A 17,662-nucleotide genomic window follows, 5' to 3' on the forward strand; every position below is an offset into this window, starting at 1 on the left:
CCACAGCAACGTGTCCAAACCACACCTCATGTTAACACTATATGGACCAGAGCTAGTCTACTCACAGCAACGTGTCCAAACCACACCTCATGTTAACACTATGGACCAGAGCTAGTCTAATCACAGCAACGTGTCCAAACCACACCTCATGTTAACACTATGGACCAGAGCTAGTCTAATCACAGCAACGTGTCCAAGCCACACCTCATGTTAACACTATGGACCAGAGCTAGTCTACCCACAGCAACGTGTCCAAACCACACCTCATGTTAACACTATGGACCAGAGCTAGTCTACTCACAGCAACGTGTCCAAACCACACCTCATGTTAACACTATATGGACCAGAGCTAGTCTACTCACAGCAACGTGTCCAAACCACACCTCATGTTAACTAGTGGCGGATATCGCCAGGTACCTGGCGATGCGATTACACATCGTTTCCGAGGGTCACGATTCGATTAATCCCGATTAATCCTGATTAATTGGGCTATGTTACGATTCGATTAATCCCGATTAATCATGATTAATCACTCACTGTTAATCACTCAGTCACTGTGTGACTAATAAACAAAGTGCTTTATAATGATTATGAATATATATATTCTTTCACAGTGCACGTTTTTAACTCAAATCTTTGCTTCTGGGGGGGCCCATAGAAGAAAATATTTTCAGATGGGTGTCCGTGCCGTGGCCAAATACAGAACAGCAATAAGCAGCTTTCTTTAGAAAAAAAAGAATGAGTTTGTACAAGCATACAATAAATATATATTAATAATGACATAAGGTGTCATGTCATAGAAATACATGGGCAGGATTTCGGTTGAGGTCAGCAGCACTCTGTCAAATTGCCTTTATTCTTTGTTAGGACAAAAAAGGTGCTTTTCTTTGTTTCCTTATTCAGGGATTTAATTTTCAGTTACTGAAGTGTCATTAAGGAAGCTTTGGGTCAGTTCTTGAGACTATATGTTGCACTTTTCTGTTTGTTTGCACACATTAAGGAGCATTTGGTTTAAAGTATTTTACAAGTGTATGGCAACATTTTGGATTCTATGATGTTGAGGGGACACGGTAACTCGATACACTCAGTGTACCATATTGCCCACTGACATCCAGAGATGCAGTCAAGACAACCATCCCGATCCCGAACACACGGACAGCTGCCCATGCACTCAGAAAAGGCGACTAGAATTACGAAGTCCATCGGCACTTTTATTGCAAAGGATTTACGTTCACATTCGGTCGTGGGGAGCGACGGATTCCGGGCCATGTTAGCACTTTGGAGCCACACTACATCGTCCCATCTCGGCCACATTTCACAGGCGGTCGATGGTGTGAGTTTTATCGAGTTCTCGTGTCCCCTCAACCTCATACGATCCAAAATGTTCCCTTTCTGTCATCTTTTTTCTCTTCCCCTCCGCGTTGGTAACTCGTTGTTTTGGTTGTTGAAAGCTAAAGCGTGTGCGAGCGCTGTGTGCGTCACTCTAAACAGTCCGGTACGACGACGCAGCGCAGTCGCAGATTAGTTCCGCCCTTTTGCTCCGGTAAAAAAAATACATTATATAATCGATGTTTGACATTTGTGCATCGATGAATTATCGCCCATGATGGCATCGCGATTAATTGACTAATCGATTTTTTTCCCCACCACTAATGTTAACACTATATGGACCAGAGCTAGTCTACTCACAGCAACGTGTCCAAACCACACCTCATGTTAACACTATATGGACCAGAGCTAGTCTACCCACAGCAACGTGTCCAAACCACACCTCTATGGACCAGAGGTTCATGTTAAGACCAACACCTGCATTGACTTAAAGGTATATCCACTTATTCTTTTGATTTTGTTGTGATAATCCTCCCTACTATAGAGTATGCTGACCATATAAGGAGTTCCTCCCTGTCCCCAGTTAACCCCTGGGGGTCAAAAAAATATTAGGTTTTGTTTTTGGCTAGGTGGCCCAGCCTTCATCCAATCAGGATAGAGAGGGGTCTTCCGCCTATCATGATCGAGTGGGGGCGGGCCTTGGTGTGTGTGCTGTTGGCCTGTCGCGTGTCCCCCCACTGTACGTGCGTGCATGTGCACATCTTATTACCGGGGCAGACGGGGGGACAACGGGGGTGTAGTTTTATATCACTAATTACAACTGGTAATTATACAAAGTGGGCGCTGTGCGCGAAAATGACAAACTGGGTGTAAACTGGCAACGACATTTTGTTGCGCCACTGTGTTACCACTTACATGGTATATGTGTTAAATTAATGTATTAACTCAAAGCACACTTTATTTTTACCAGGAGGAGCGGAGGAAGTGTGAAAGTCCTGTTCAAAAAAATATTGAGGGCAGATTTCTTAGAATTTCAGTTTTCAGAAAAAACCTGTGTGATTGCAATACCTCCCCTGCCGCTCTGATTCCCCAGCTGATCTCCGTCTCCGTCCTCCTATCACTCACAGATAGACACAGAGATACTTATACTGTAAACTCCTTCATCTGGGGCAATGTCTCATTCCCCACCCGTATTGCACAATCCATCGGACTCGGATTAGAGCCTGGAAAGGAGCCAACTTAGGTGGTTCGGGGCATCTGGTTACCTCAAGCGTCTCCCTAGGGAGGCTCTCGAGGCACGTCCCACTGGGAGGAGACCCCCGGGGAAGACCAAGGCGCAGTTGGAGGGATTACATCGACTCACTGGCCTTAATTGGAACGCCTCAGGATCCCCCAGGAGGAAGTTTACAAATGTTGCTCTGGAGAGGGAAATCTAGAGCTCTCTGGTGGATCTGTTGCCCCCCCCGCGACCCAACTACGGATAAGCGGTCGAAGATGGATGGATGGATGGAAGTGGAGGCTACCTACAGTATATAATCGTCATCCTCTTTAATAGGACAGCAGGCATCCCTTTATAGCGACGTACTGTACGTACCGGTCTCAGACAGCAGCTTGATGGACTCCAGCACGCGCTCCGTGTAGACGCCGGGTTCGTAGTTCTCCATCTCTGCGTTGATGATGTGCACCACTCTGGCGGCTCGGCCTCGGATGGCTCCGGCGGTCCTGTCCAGAGTGTCCACGTCTCCCTCCTGCAGGGCGATCACGCACTTGTTGACGTCCTCCAGGATGTGGTTCTCTGGAGGAGTAAGACAAAAGAACAGATACCAAAGACTGTAAAAATGGGACACTCAGCATCAATGGGTTGGATTGGGGCGGGGGGGGTCAAATCAACTAATCAAATGATGCCAGAACGCGGCATGGCTGCAGCTCACCGCTCCTTGGCTGTGACTAACCGCTCCAAGAGATGCGGGTCAAATGTGGAGAACAAATTTCACTGCGACTTTGACTTTGAGAGAGACCAGCGGTGAATGGAAGGTGGATTCATTCAATGCATAGGCATGAAGAACTTGATGGGAATTATGGAAGGCAATTACGTTTTGAAATGCTGGACTGGATACTGTTACTGAAATAAAAGAGAAAACAAAGAAAGATATATCTCTGCTGTCGGGAAGAAAAACTCCAAAATATACCTTTTTCAGGAAATGAAGACAACCTTTCTGATATTTTGAAAACAAAGCAATACTGGCTCATCAAAGTTGGTTTTGTGACTTTATATATTGTCAATAACTTGCATGAGAGGGGGAGAGGTGGTGGATTTAGTTGCTTTAGCAGACAGCTTGAGGGTCCAAAAAACTGTCATGATTGTGTACACATTTTGTAGAATCTGGTCTAAATGGGTTTTTTTAAGGACAACTTTAGTTTTTTTTGTTTTAAGTTGTTGTTTTTTTTCTGCTTTCTTTCGTTTTAGGGATTTGAGCAGTTTTTGACAGGGGGGAGTTCGAGCATGGGGCTAAATATGTATTTGTTTACCAAATTATATAGCGATTTATTGTCTTGTTTGTTTTATTTATCATTTACTATAGTCCTACTAGACCCCCACGTCTGGCCGGATCTACTGAATATGAAGGCAGCCTGGGGGGAAGCCACACTGTGTGTCATATACGTATACAGTAGGCTCAATATGTCAGTTTGACATATTTGCCCCCCCTGTCAAAAACAGCTAAAATCCCTAAAATGAAAGAAATCAGCAAATGGAAAAAACACTAATCTTTTACTTACTCTAATAACAACCTAAAACATGAACCTTGGTTGTAAAAAACTAAAGTTGTCCTTTAAACACACACTGTTACCTGACACGGAGAGGAAGTCATCCACGGAGGTGATGTCGTCCACGGCCTCGGTGAGGATGCGGACCTGCTTCTCCCACTGGTCCTTGAACACGTCCATGTTGTCCTGAGCCACCTTGCTCTGGGGCCGGGCAGCCAGTGTCAGGGCAGCGTTGATGACCTGAGGCCAAAGAGGTAGAGAGTAAAAACATTGGTCCTTAACACACGTCCATGTTATACTGAGCTATACGTTGCTCTGAGGCACAGGGACAGATTAACCCCCACGAGGGCCCCTGGGCCGGTAGTTTTTGCAGGGCCCCCATAGCGCACGTGTGCGCAACATTTTATCATCTTTTTAACCAAAATTTAACAAAATCAACAACCAATGAAGGGCCCCATGGAGGCCTTTTCAGGGCGTCAAACCTAGTACTGCACGGTCCAATTTCCCCGAAGGGCCCCTGAGAGCCAAGGGCCCCTGGGCCATGGCCCCGCACTGGCCCAATGGTTAATTTGTCCCTGCTGAGGCAGTGTTGTTTTTGTCGACTAAAACTAAAAAAAATGTTTGTCGACTACCTTTTTTCACTGACGAAAACTTGGAAACTACATGAAAACTAAGCTATATATGATGACTAAAACTAAGACTAAATGTGTTGACAATTTCGTCAACAGATAAAAACTAGACCTAAAATGTTAGGAATTAAGGGACTAGTGGACAAGAGATCCAGTATAAGTCATTTTACACTTGGTTGCATGCTGAAAATAGCCGATCTTCAAGCTCACAACGCGTAACCTGTAGATTTAGTCGACTAAAATCTCATGAGATTTAGTCGACTAAAACTAAACCTAAACGCTAACACATTCCAGGTGACTAAAATGTGACTACAACTAAGTGAAAACGATTCAAGAGACTATGACTAAAACTACAATAGACATTTGCTGCCAAAAACAACACTGCTCTGAGTGCGGGTTGATGAGCTGATGATGCGAAAGAGGGGGGATCTGTTTTAACGTCCGGATACCCCCATCCAGGACAGGCTTCTGGACACGCCTCCTAAGGAGACTTGGCTCAGATCTGAACCCATTTTGATTTGGTCTTATAAGAGCCCATTGCAACCGCATGCCCTTCTTGCTGACATCCACCCCAGGCATGGGTTCGAACCTTAGAGTATATATTAATAGAGACGGCACCGGATTTCTCCTCCCATCCACTTGCATTAACCCTTTTACTGCTGCCATTTATTGAGAAATTAGGACCTAATTCATGCCAGCATTTTTTTAATTTGAGCTCTTATTTTGAAAAGCCACATTTTGCCTCAACCGGAAGTGAGCTTATCCCTGCCAGCTTTACGTTGCCAAGACAACCTTTGTTTACATGATCGAATCATGCCGGTACATTTTAGCACTCCACAACGTCGGCTCGTGCCGTCAAAGAAACGCTGTTTTGACCAAAAATGCCATCTGGGACAAGGAATAGGAGATACAGGCGATTGAAAGAAACGGATAGAATGGATTCTTATGGCGACGGTGAATTAATATGAACGATCCAGTGCAGTGCTAACAAAACTGCTAGCTAACCGGCTAACGTGAGTAGCATTATGGCTTGATCAATCATAAGCACTATAAAAGAGCAATTGCCGAAGGGCTTCGGCAATGGCAGCAAGCGTTAATATCAAATTAATGCTTCAATTGCCGAAGGGCTTCGGCAATGGCAGGAAGACGGTTAAGTTGCTCAAAAGCGCATGAGGCGATTTCACTCCTCCTTCCGGGTAGGAACAGAGTGCATTCTGGGATTGATTGCCCCAATAACATGAACACGCTGGCCGTTTGCGCGCGTTCACGTATGAAACATTCGTTCACGTGTCTGGGCCCAATAACATGAACGTGCGCAATGATAGTCAACGGACCAGCGCTGGCTCGAGCTGCAATGACAAATTCGGCCACTATGTCCATTTCGCCTCAGGGTTTCCTCCGTGTGCTGTCTCTATTAATATATACTCTAAGGTATGAACCCACAACCTTCCACGTGAAAGGCATATGCTCTAACCACTACACTGTGGTGGAGTATCAATACAATATGATGGACCCTACGGGTCCATATGGTTTCATTTTACACTCGAGTTACATTGTTGTTCAAACATCTGGCATTACTTAATTTACAAGAAGTCTACAGAATGTAGAAGAATTGTAATTTCAATCTCTCCTAATGGAGAAGAACATCAATACAGCATGGAATTGTGGACCAAATCTTATCTGACGACAACATATTCTTTAGTCTTGGGTCTCAGAGGCTAAATCTCATCAAATGTGACCAAATTTGACTGAGAGCCTGCCATCGCGCTTTTCACCAGAGGAGAGAAACTAAAATGAGTTAATAGCACAGACAGACTCTTTACATACTAGAGCATGTCTGAAATAAGTGTCAGAGCTGAAATTGACATGTAAATATCAAATAAATGCTTAAACATGTAGCTATAGGTGTAATGTTAGAGTCCACAGTAAACATGTAAATGAAATAAATGCTTAAACATGTAGCTAAGTGTAATGTTAGAGTCCACAGAAGTGAACCTTTCAAGCCTGTTTTCTCAACTCGCTGTTTTCTGCAAGACATTACTCTCCTAAACTGGCGGGTCAAACTGAACAACCAATATTATGTCAATTTGAAGCTATGATCCCCTGCTTTCATGAATGCCGAATAAATAATGGGCCTTGAAATGAAAAACGGTTGAAAACCGCTGATTTACGGGGGAGGAACGAGTTGGAAATAAATAAATAAATGGAGATACAAGGTCTCCGCCTAACGACACCTACGACGCGTGGAAACTGTGCAGAGGGAAGAGAGAGGGCACCCTGAATGACTCCCTAATCAACAGCCAGGCCAAAGATCACGCATTTATTAGAGTCTCTTTACCATAAAGTGACACGGCGCGGTCTGACGTGCACACGCCCCGGTCTAACATTCTCTTTGTTAGTGTAATGAGGTTAAACACGGAGGAGTTGGCAAGGTTAAACATCCTAAAAATACATCAGTGACTAATCTTTACACAAAACAGGCCATTTGCATCCGAGTCAAAAACAAGCAACACACACACACACACAGCTATCCCTATAGTAAAAAGTATAAAGTCTGCATAATTAAGTGGCGGCAGTGTGCATACATTACACTGACAGCAGCCAGGCGGAGTCCACATGCACATCCATCAACACGTGTGTTGCTGAAGGCACCAAGGAACACCAAGGAAGTCATTAGCGCTCATTTATGACAGCTGGAACGCGTGGCTCCGCTAATAGCTGCAGATTTATTCCTCTTTACCTCTTTATTGCAATTATAATATACTGGATATATATATATATATGAATTCATAATTTTAGAATTAGAATTAGAAAATGTAGATGTTGCGTGACCGTCTTCAAAATTCGAGGGCGAAATGTATGGACAGAGTGCGAGTGCAGTGTGTATGTACAGCTCCATCTCAACTAATTAGAATATTTTGTAAAAGTTGGTTTTCTTCCATAATATAATTCAAAAAGTGAAACTTTCATATATTCTCCATTCATTGTGCATGTAGTGAAGTACCGGTATTTAAAAACTTTTTTTTGTTTAAATCTTGATGATTACGGCGTACAGCTCATGAAAATCAAAAAATCCTATCTCAATGAATGCCAATTCCAATTCCAATTCATTGAGATAGGATAGGATTCATTCAATCCATTTGAAAAAAAAGCTCACTGATCAGGTCAAATAGGCCTATTGATATGCGATTAAAATGTGATTAATTGAGATTAATTAATCACAAATCCTCCAATTAATTAGATGTTTTTTTTAATAAGTCCCAACCCTATTCTTTATAGATCTAGCTTCAAATTAAAAATCTAAAAAAGGTTAAATGTGTCAGATCGCACCGTATCGTATCGAATCGCATCGAATCGCCTCAAATTCCACAAAATCAAAATCGCATCGAATTCCACCGAATCGAATTCGAATTTCTGTGTATAAATGTATCGTCTCTGAATCGCATCGTAGCCCATGCATATCGATACGTATCGAATCGTCTTGTAAAGGAGAGATGCACACCCCTAATACACACACACACACACACACACACACACACCAGAAAACGAACCAACCAACCACTTCCATTTTTTTCCCAACGCTTCTGTTGTTCCGCTCCTTTAGTTTTGGCCTTTGGACTCTAGCTCTAACGTGGACCAAACATTGCCGAAGAAGGCGCTTTGGGAGTGAATTTGCTGCTGCTCCCTTGACTTGCCGGAGGTAAAATATCACAGTGCAGTCAGTCCTCAGTGGATGTAAGCCTGCATGCCTGGCCGGCCCTAGGATGGCCCTGCCTCCCCCTCTCTCTCACACACTCACACACTCACACACACACACACACACACACACACACACACACACATCGAGTACCATTCTCCAACCTCCTCCCCTCCCGTATATCCATTCCACTGTGTCTCTATATCTATTAGCGTAGTGGTGCACACGTCCCTCGTGAATGTATTCCACAGACCTTAACCTTTGAAACAATGGCTTAATTACTACCATATTATGTCTCAGGTTGAATAAAGCATGCTTGAAAGTCTGTCTGTGGGTTTTCATGCCCGTTGGGAATGACGCCCATTTGAGAACGCTGGCACCTCCGCTTATGCAACAGCCATTGTACAGGTTTTATCTGTTGTACCCATTGTCAGAATGTCAGTGTAATGCAGCGCCCATTATTATCAGGCCAGTATAAATGGTGCATTTGTAAAGCGCTTTTATCCAAAGCGCTTTACATAATTGTGAATTACATTCACCACATTCACATACACACACCTTTACATAATTGTGCGTTACATTCACCCATTCACACACACACACACACACATGCACACACCTTTACATAATATCAGGTCGCGACATGGCCAAAGCATTCCCGGGGGTCCCCCAGCCAAAAGCGTTGAGAACCCCTGTCATAGACAATGTTCATTCAGGGATTGACGTTGATTGATGTCATTCGGGGATGATCCATATCTAGGGGGATTTGATGGAATTTGTTTGTTTTTCCAGATGCGCTGATCATACCGACTTCCCTCTCTGCACTCCCACTGAATGATCCTCAGGACTAACATGCGGCGAGTTTTTTATTTAGATTGGAGCGATCGGATCGTTCTCGGGATAAGTGGGTTGTTGTTTTTCTTTTTCATTTCCTGAACAGTAAAATGGCTTCAGAGCACTACACGGTTTTCAATAAAGGAATTGCACTGCAGTCGCTCACCTATGTGGGCACAGACTGTCTATCTGGGTGGCAGCCATTCTCACCTATGTGGGCACAGACTGTCTATCTGGGTGGCAGCCATTCTCACCTATGTGGGCACAGACTGTCTATCTGGGTGGCAGCCATTCTCTCACCTATGTGGGCACAGACTGTCTATCTGGGTGGCAGCCATTCTCTCACCTATGTGGGCACAGACTGTCTATCTGGGTGCCAGCTGTCTGTCTAAGAGTGGGTAAGAGTAGGATGTATTTCCTGAGGACACTGGCCTCTTTCAACATCTGCAGGAAGCTCCTGCAGATGTTTTATCAGTCAGTGGTCTCCAGCGTTCTTTTCTATGCTGTGGTGTGTTGGGGAGGGAACGCCAGACAGAGGGACACAGCCAGACTAGACAGACTGATTAGGTCTTTTCTATGCTGTCACTGTGGTGTGTTGGGGAGGGAACGCCAGACAGAGGGACACAGCTAGACTACACAGACTGATTAAGCGAGCAGGCATGGTGACAGGGACCAAGCCTGACTCTGTGGCGGTGATGGCAGAGAAGAGGACTCTGGCCAAGACACTAGCCATCCTGAACGATGTTAGTCACCCACTGCACACTTTGTTCTCAGTAACAGGTTTTTATCCCAGACATGTAGCACAGATAGGCTTAAGAATTCCTTTATCCCAAGGGCCATTTAGACTATGTAATGAATCAATGGGGGCCGTGGGGGGTAGACGAGGACGGAGGGGGTTGGTCAGTTTCTTTGTTGTTTTGGTGTTGCACTTTTAACTCATGCCTTTTTAACTTATAGCTATTGCCTTTTCCTACTGCATTCAGTTTACTGATGTAATGCATTTTTATATGTTCATCATGTTATTTTTATTCTGTATGTATGTTTTGCACTGGAGCTGTTGGACAAAACAATTAATTCCATTCTCTCACCTGTGGGCACAGACTGTCTATCTGGGTGGCAGCCATTCGCACCAACTTCACGCCCTCCTCGTTGTTGGAGATGGAGCAGGCTAGGTTGGCAACCTGGAGGACACAAGGAAAAACAACAAAAATGTGTTTACGGTAATGATGGCAACATTTCTAACTCATAACAGCCTCGATTATTATGTTTTTATGTGGCCACAGCCACCAGTTCATTAATCCATTTAGAACCGATGGCAAAATAAAAAAAAAAGAAAAATTTAAATTTATTTTTTTCAGAAAAACCTCATGTTTCTGTATCAGTGGTTCTCAATATTTGTGACCAGATTTGACTGAGAGATCTCCATTGCGCAAATTCCAGCTTTCCACCAGAGAAAAACTTTTTTTTTCTTTCCCAATTAATGAGTTAATAGCTCAGGCAGACTCTTCACATACTAGAGAGCATGTCTGAAATAAGTGTCAGCGCTGAAATCAACAATAAATACCATTCTGACCTGAGATCAGATTCATACGAGGTTTCCACCGGACACACACTGGTCTGATTAACCCGTTCTGACCTGAGATCAGATTAAAAAAATGTCAGTCGTTCTTCGATTTTTCAAAAATAGCAGACCTACAAGCTCGTAGCGCGCCACTCGGTGGCGTGCTATGAGCTTGTAGGTCTGCTATTTTTCAATAGCTAAAGCATAACATGATGCTAACACCAAAATGGGTTCCCGTTCAGAATGGGGTAAACATGTAGCTAGGTGTAATGTTAGAGACCACATAAGTGATCCTTTCAAGCCTCTTTTCTCAACTCGCTGTTTTCTGCAAGACATTACTCTATAAGCCATATCTCCAAAACTGGTGGGTCAAACTGAACAACCAATATGTCAATTTGAAGCTACAGTATGATTCCCTGCTTTCATATGACATGAAAAAACAAAAATGGCAGTCTCTCAGTCAAATTTGGTCACATTTCATGTCAAGGGCTCCAACAAATATTATGTAATATGCCGCCCATCTGAAAATATGTTGTTCCAGGGACACCCCAGAAGCAAATATTTGAGTTAAAAAACTGAAACTCTGAAATAATATATATTCAAAGATTGCACATTTTCACGATTTTTCTAAAATGACTCAACAGCTCAACGGCTTGACTCAACGGCTTTCATCTTTCAGGAAGAAACCCAAAATACACAGGGAAGACATATTTGAATAGTCTAACCACACCTGGGGGTCTATTAGAGTAATGTTAACTCCATAGACACATACAAAACACCTGGGGGTCTATTAGATAAGGGATAATATCTGGCAAGGTGGTCATTGTCGGGAGATAATTCACCGACAGGGAGTTTAACCACCGAGGCGAAACAAAAAAGTATTCCATGAGTTCACACTGGCTGCGTCTGGCCAGATGCAGCACTGTCGGAAAACAAGGAAGTGAGTTGATCAAATTGAATCCATTTTCGGGTACTGCTCCGTCTATTTCTTGCTCAAATGTTTTCAAAAACATTTTTGAGAGCAATGTTTAGCTGTAAATGACACTGTGTGTCACTAGTGTGTGTGGGCGTTTACATATGGCTGTCATGTTGGAAATGGCAGTAAATCAAGCGGAGCGAAAGCCGTGCAGCCGGTGCTCAGAGGGTTTGATTAGGCAGAGGTCTGTTATACAGCGGAGCGGTCATTATCAACACATAACTCACCGCTGAATTCAGCGATTGACCAATCAGAATGAAGCATTCAACCAAGCCATGTAATAAAGTAATGTTAACTCCATAGACATTAGACACCACAAAAGTACAAATATCACGCAAAATAAAATGTACTTTCTAATTTGACATTATGCATGGACTAAAAGCCTGTTTATTCAGCCGTGAATTGCGTGTGATTGACAACCTGTTACATTCCTTGTCACCCCTAAAAAATGTCTGCTCATGTAAAAAAAGGAAAGGTGGATGCCGAATGCAGAGGTTTCAACAACATGTATTTACTGAAGTCAGAGGTAGTAATGATAACAATAACAATGCCATTTACTGTTTTTTTTTAGGGCGCTAGCCCCTCCTATATACAGGTTTAATGTTTGTCTTGTCTAGAGACAAACGCCATTAACAATGAACAGAGTTTAATGTTTGTCTGTCTGTCACTGAGCAAATCGGCACATGATGTTATGTTATGATATCGCGATGATGTAAGATGATAAGGGTTGGTAAATCGCCCCTCACTTCACACAGGTGTGATTTATTTTGTATATAGAAATACAATTTATATTACGCAGAATTGAGTTCAGCCTATTGGCCCGGCCCTCCACAATATTTTCTGTTTCTTATTTTATTGAAATGTATTTAAATTGAAATGTATTGAAATGTGTTTCCAGCACAGGATGAAATCCTCTACGCCAGACTCATAAACAAACACATTAGGCCTAGACAGTTATATATATATTTTTTGTTTTACACTTTAAAATAAACACACTCCCCCCCTATACATAATACAGTTACAAAATCCCATATTTACCAGTTTATGACCTTACAAGCCAGTTCTATAATTATACAAAGTATATTTTGTATAATTATCTATTTGGCCCCTTTGGGAAAAACAACTGCCCACCCTGCACTGCATACTATACTCAAATGCTAATCGGGTTTCTTTTGTTTTCACCTAGCCAGATGTCCACAACATCAAAGCGTGTCAGAATTTCATGGTAGTTGTTCTTGAGTCCTGACATACTAACACTGATCAAGAATTCACCAAAGAGACTCGTCTTTGAAACCGCTGTGCCCCACGCGTTGGACCGTGAGAGCAGCCTCGCTGAGAGCAATTGTTTCCAGCTACACTACAGTGCAATCGTGACATTTCTCGCAGAAAAAAGTGATTCAGCGTCTCTCTCTCCCCTGAGTGACCGGCTGCCGCCACCGCGCAATCAATCAATCAATCAATCACTCCGCACCGATCCCAGCAACCCCTCTTTCCCTCTCTCTCTCTCCCTCCCTCCGTAAGTCCGTATATATATCTCTCTCTCTCTCTCCCTCCGTATCTCTCTCTCTCTCTCTCTCTCTCTCTCTCTCTCTCTCTCTCTCTCTCTCTCTCTATATATATCTCTCTCTCTCTCTCTCATAATAATAATATAGTCCTGAAAGTCCTCACCTTGGCTTGGACATTGGCCTATATAAGCTGCTTTAAAAGTACCAGCGAAAACAACTTATTTTTCCCCCCGCTGCGGCTCTGCCCTGCAGGGTTTCCACATTGCCACCATTGCTCTTATTTGCAACACACACCACGGTACAAACAATTATTCCCCCTTGTTTATGTCATTTCTATGTCGCTCAATAAGCTCCCATAATGGTTGCTCATTTTGAACAGTGTGTGCAGATAGTGATTCCAGGAATGGCAGCCTCAGCCTCAGCCTGTGCACCAACACGACACCACCTCCTGTTATTTGAGCAGGCGTGGACGGGGGATTTAATGCTTGGCTTGCAAAGGCAATGTCGGCGGCGTAAAATATGTACAGAGGGTTAGGGCCTGCTCGACTGTTAGATTGGTATTTGTTGTTATAACACACACACACACACACACACACACACACACACACACACACACACACACACACACACACACACACACACACACACACACACACACACACACACACACACACACACACACACACACACACACACACACACACACACACACACACACACACACACAGGTCCTCTGCCCGCCTCCTGCCACACGTCTTTAAACCAACATCACCAGACCTAGACCAGAACGCTATGCTTTCCCCGCCTGGCTTTGGGTTTATAAAATAGCTGATATATCTTGAATTATTCAGATCACATACAAAAGGAACATGGTTTTTTTTCTCCCACTGGACAATCTCTCAAGGGCAGATTCGCTGCAACATTGGGGGGGGGAGCGCAGGGGTGGGGGGTGTTGCAGTGGGCTGGACAGAAAACCCTGTACTATATACACAACATCACAGTTGTCCAAACACTGGGTCGGGACGCATTTGTGAGTCGCAAACCAATTTTGATGAGTAAAAAACAAAAACCCCATTTAATTTGTATCTAACCCCAGGTTAGCACAGACATTACAGGAGAGGGAAACAACAATGATGTATGCGTATAACTTAATACTTCTTTTAGAAGTTCTTGGACTTCATTAAGCGAGGTGATATTGAAGAGGCTTTGGATGTATAGTGGTTAATTGGAGTAGTCAGCTGTGGGGTGGGGGTAGGGAACTGTGACGGACATTGTTTGTCTGTATGTAATGTGTTTTATTTTCGTTTTAGTTTTAGTTTTGTCATAATTATTTATTTTTGTTCTTTATTTATTGTTGTCAAAACATTTCGTGATAAGATTTTGTTTGTATAAATACTTATTTGTAAAGAAAATCAATAAACATATGTTTAAAAAATAAATAAATACATGTTTATTTTTCAAGCATAACAAAAAATCCATTTCATTTTCTTACATTTAAAAAAAAATCAGACCCGTCTGAAGTGAGTGGCACTGTACGTACTGTACCAGCCCTCCTCCCTGGCCTGTGTCTGTGTGTTAGGCTGTCCAACAGTGACACTTGGTGGTGAACAAACGCTGCAACGCTATGTTTATGCTCGGACACAGCCAGGGAAACAGGGACAGACCCAGGGACACAGCCAGGGAAACAGGGACAGACCCAGGGACACAGCCAGGGAAACAGGGACAGACCCAGGGACACAGCCAGGGAAACAGGGACAGACCCAGGGACACAGCCACACACATAGCTGTCTATAGGAGTGGTTGCAACCACTCAAAAATAGTTATATTTCAACAACAAAAGAAAATATCGAAAAATTCAGTCTCTGTGTGCGTACGTCTGTAAACTACTGTGGAAGGGTTATCATATATTACTTACTTATATTGATCCTACAAACAATTTAATATAGGTATGGTTTTGCACACTGGTTCTGGACTGAACCGGTTCCCAACCGATGGAAACCGGTGCATGGCCTGTGACCGGATAGATAACAGAAACAGAATGACACAGCAACGCTAAGGAAAGGTCATCAGTTGGCAGGATGCCAACTTTCTACAACAATTATACTTCCATTAAGACACAAAGTGTCCGACATGACATCATATATATATATATATATATATATATATATTGTAGGAATTCTTAGTTACTTTTGCCAACATATTCCCTGCATGGGATCCAGGGTTTTTCATTAGCGGATCTGCCTTTATCATTAACGGTGCTTACTGGTGCAAAAAGAAAGCTTCAGTCGTATATAATTAAGATGCCAGATGGTCTGTATCTATTGAGCAACTCTTTTGCTTAATTCATGTGCCCGTCTCCGTGCGAAGGTACTGGCTAAAGGTCTCTCCCGTTTCACCGCCGTGTACGAGAACACATCCTGCTCATCCAAATCCCCTCGCAGACGAGGCCGTTTTTAAGTGTGTGCCTTGAACTGCAGTACGCTTCAAGTCGTCATGCAGACCGACACAGCCACTGTATACTGACAGAGACTACACCAAAAAGAATACTGCAGCATGTTCCACTATCCAGCCATTTCTATTATTTTGTGGAAAGACAGGAGACAATACATTCTGAACAGAACCAGTATATTTTACTATAGTATAGGGCATTCAAATACAGTACTTTTCTAACAGACGGAAGGCAATTGACTTTTTTTTACCAATAAAATCATGTTAAAGAAACTGTTATGTGTACCGTCACTTTAGAAGCGTAATTGTGTTTACCCGGACAGCGCTGGTTATCAATACACTTTTAGACTGGCATGTTTGTGCCAGCATGGACGATTACATTTATTTCTTGATCACCTCTTGTCTTGATTGTTTAAACATGACGTCATGGGCCGCTATGCTCCATAACAGGCTTGATAAGCCCAAAGCTTATTGATACCGGGCAATAAGCTTGTTATAGTTTGTTTTCTTTCCGGGCATTGGGTATGGAGCTCCATCCCTAGTCCATTAGACTCCTGTCTAATGGCAATCCGGACAACCAAAAAAAAAAAACGTTAATGTATCTGTAGCTGTCTGACTGTGATACAGAGGAGGACAAATTCAGGAGAATGTAATGTGCCGGGAACCCCTGATTGGCCAACCCAAATAGTCAGCTTCACGGATTGGAGGGAGCATTTGCGCTGCTTAGCAATTAGTATTGATTTCATTGATTGAAAACTTTATTCCCTTTTCGTAGAATGGGTATACAGTTCAATAGAAAGTACGGGTCAATACAAAAACTTCTACTGTGAGGATTTAACCATGAAAAGACTTGATTACATCAGGGTCCTCTATTTTCAATTCATCTGAATATTTAAAGACGTACAAAATACACTTCTATGAAAAACAGGAAATCCTCATTATAGTTAAAGAAAGTAATAAAGGGTCTTTGCAGGTTTTGAATTGCAGCCGTCCTTTGCACCCGTGCTTTTTGAGAGCAGTTTTGAAGGAGTCTAGGAGTCTATTTGTCCAAAATGCAGCAGCCAGAGTTTTAACTAGAACTATATGAGAGAACATATTACTCCAGTTTTGGCATCGCTGCACTGGCTTCCGGTTGTTTTTAGGATTGATTTTAAAATTATTTTACTTGTCTATAAAGCTCTCAATGGTCTCGCACCTTCCTACCTACATGACTGCCTGCCTAAATATGTCCCAAACCGCCCCCTAAGGTCTTCCACCGCCGGCCTGCTCGCTTTGCCCCAAAAAATGGCAACTAAAAAATACGGGGAAGCAGCTTTTTGCTTCTACGGGCCGTCGGCATGGAACAAGCTCCCACTGTACCTTCGTCAGGCAGCCTCTGTAGACATTTTTAAAGCTCAGCTCAAGACCCACTTCTACAACATTGCCTTTAATTGATCTTATATTTTTTATTTTTCATGTCCTCACTGTACTGCATTACTGCTTGTTTTTGAATGTCATTGCCTTGCTTTTCTTTTATTCTCCATTGTTCTGTAAAGCACTTTGAGCTGCATTTCATGTCATGAAAGGTGCTATACAAATAAAGTTTTATTATTATTATTATTATTATTATTATTTTGTAATGGCTGTTGGTATAGACTCAGAGCGTCGCAGTCCCGCCCCCTCTAGAGACCCGGAAAATAAATCCCCGTTCATTTTCCTCATAGACTTTTCAGAAAGTATTTATTTAAAGACGTTTACGCCGTGGACAAAGCCAACTCTTGTCGTGACAAATCATGACAACAAACAAAATTTTTCAGGCCAAACAAAGAATTAGAAAGTAGAAAAAAACGGCAGGTTACAACACTTTTTTTGTAGTTTTTCTTCTTTGTAATTATTTGTTTGGTCCAAAATATTGTGTGAGTTGGCTTCGTACGACGC

At 42.8% G+C, this 17,662-nt stretch overlaps 1 protein-coding gene across 3 annotated transcripts in view; it reads right to left on the reverse strand.

Moving 5' to 3' along the window:
- Nucleotides 1-17,662, reverse strand: part of ctnna2 (catenin (cadherin-associated protein), alpha 2) — a gene marked incomplete at its 5' end in the record, with an annotated part of 572,500 nt that overhangs the window by 61,865 nt on the left and 492,973 nt on the right. For all 3 annotated transcript variants that reach the window (XM_083764543.1, XM_083764544.1, XM_083764542.1), the window contains 3 exons: nucleotides 2,924-3,124; nucleotides 4,179-4,335; nucleotides 10,344-10,436. In XM_083764543.1, the coding sequence (XP_083620669.1) occupies nucleotides 2,924-3,124; nucleotides 4,179-4,335; nucleotides 10,344-10,436 (451 nt within the window). The remainder of the gene's footprint in view (nucleotides 1-2,923; nucleotides 3,125-4,178; nucleotides 4,336-10,343; nucleotides 10,437-17,662) is intronic.

Source organism: Protomyctophum parallelum, assembly GCF_964188405.1.
Source record: "Protomyctophum parallelum genome assembly, chromosome: 5".
Classification (NCBI taxonomy): Eukaryota; Metazoa; Chordata; class Actinopteri; order Myctophiformes; family Myctophidae; genus Protomyctophum; species Protomyctophum parallelum.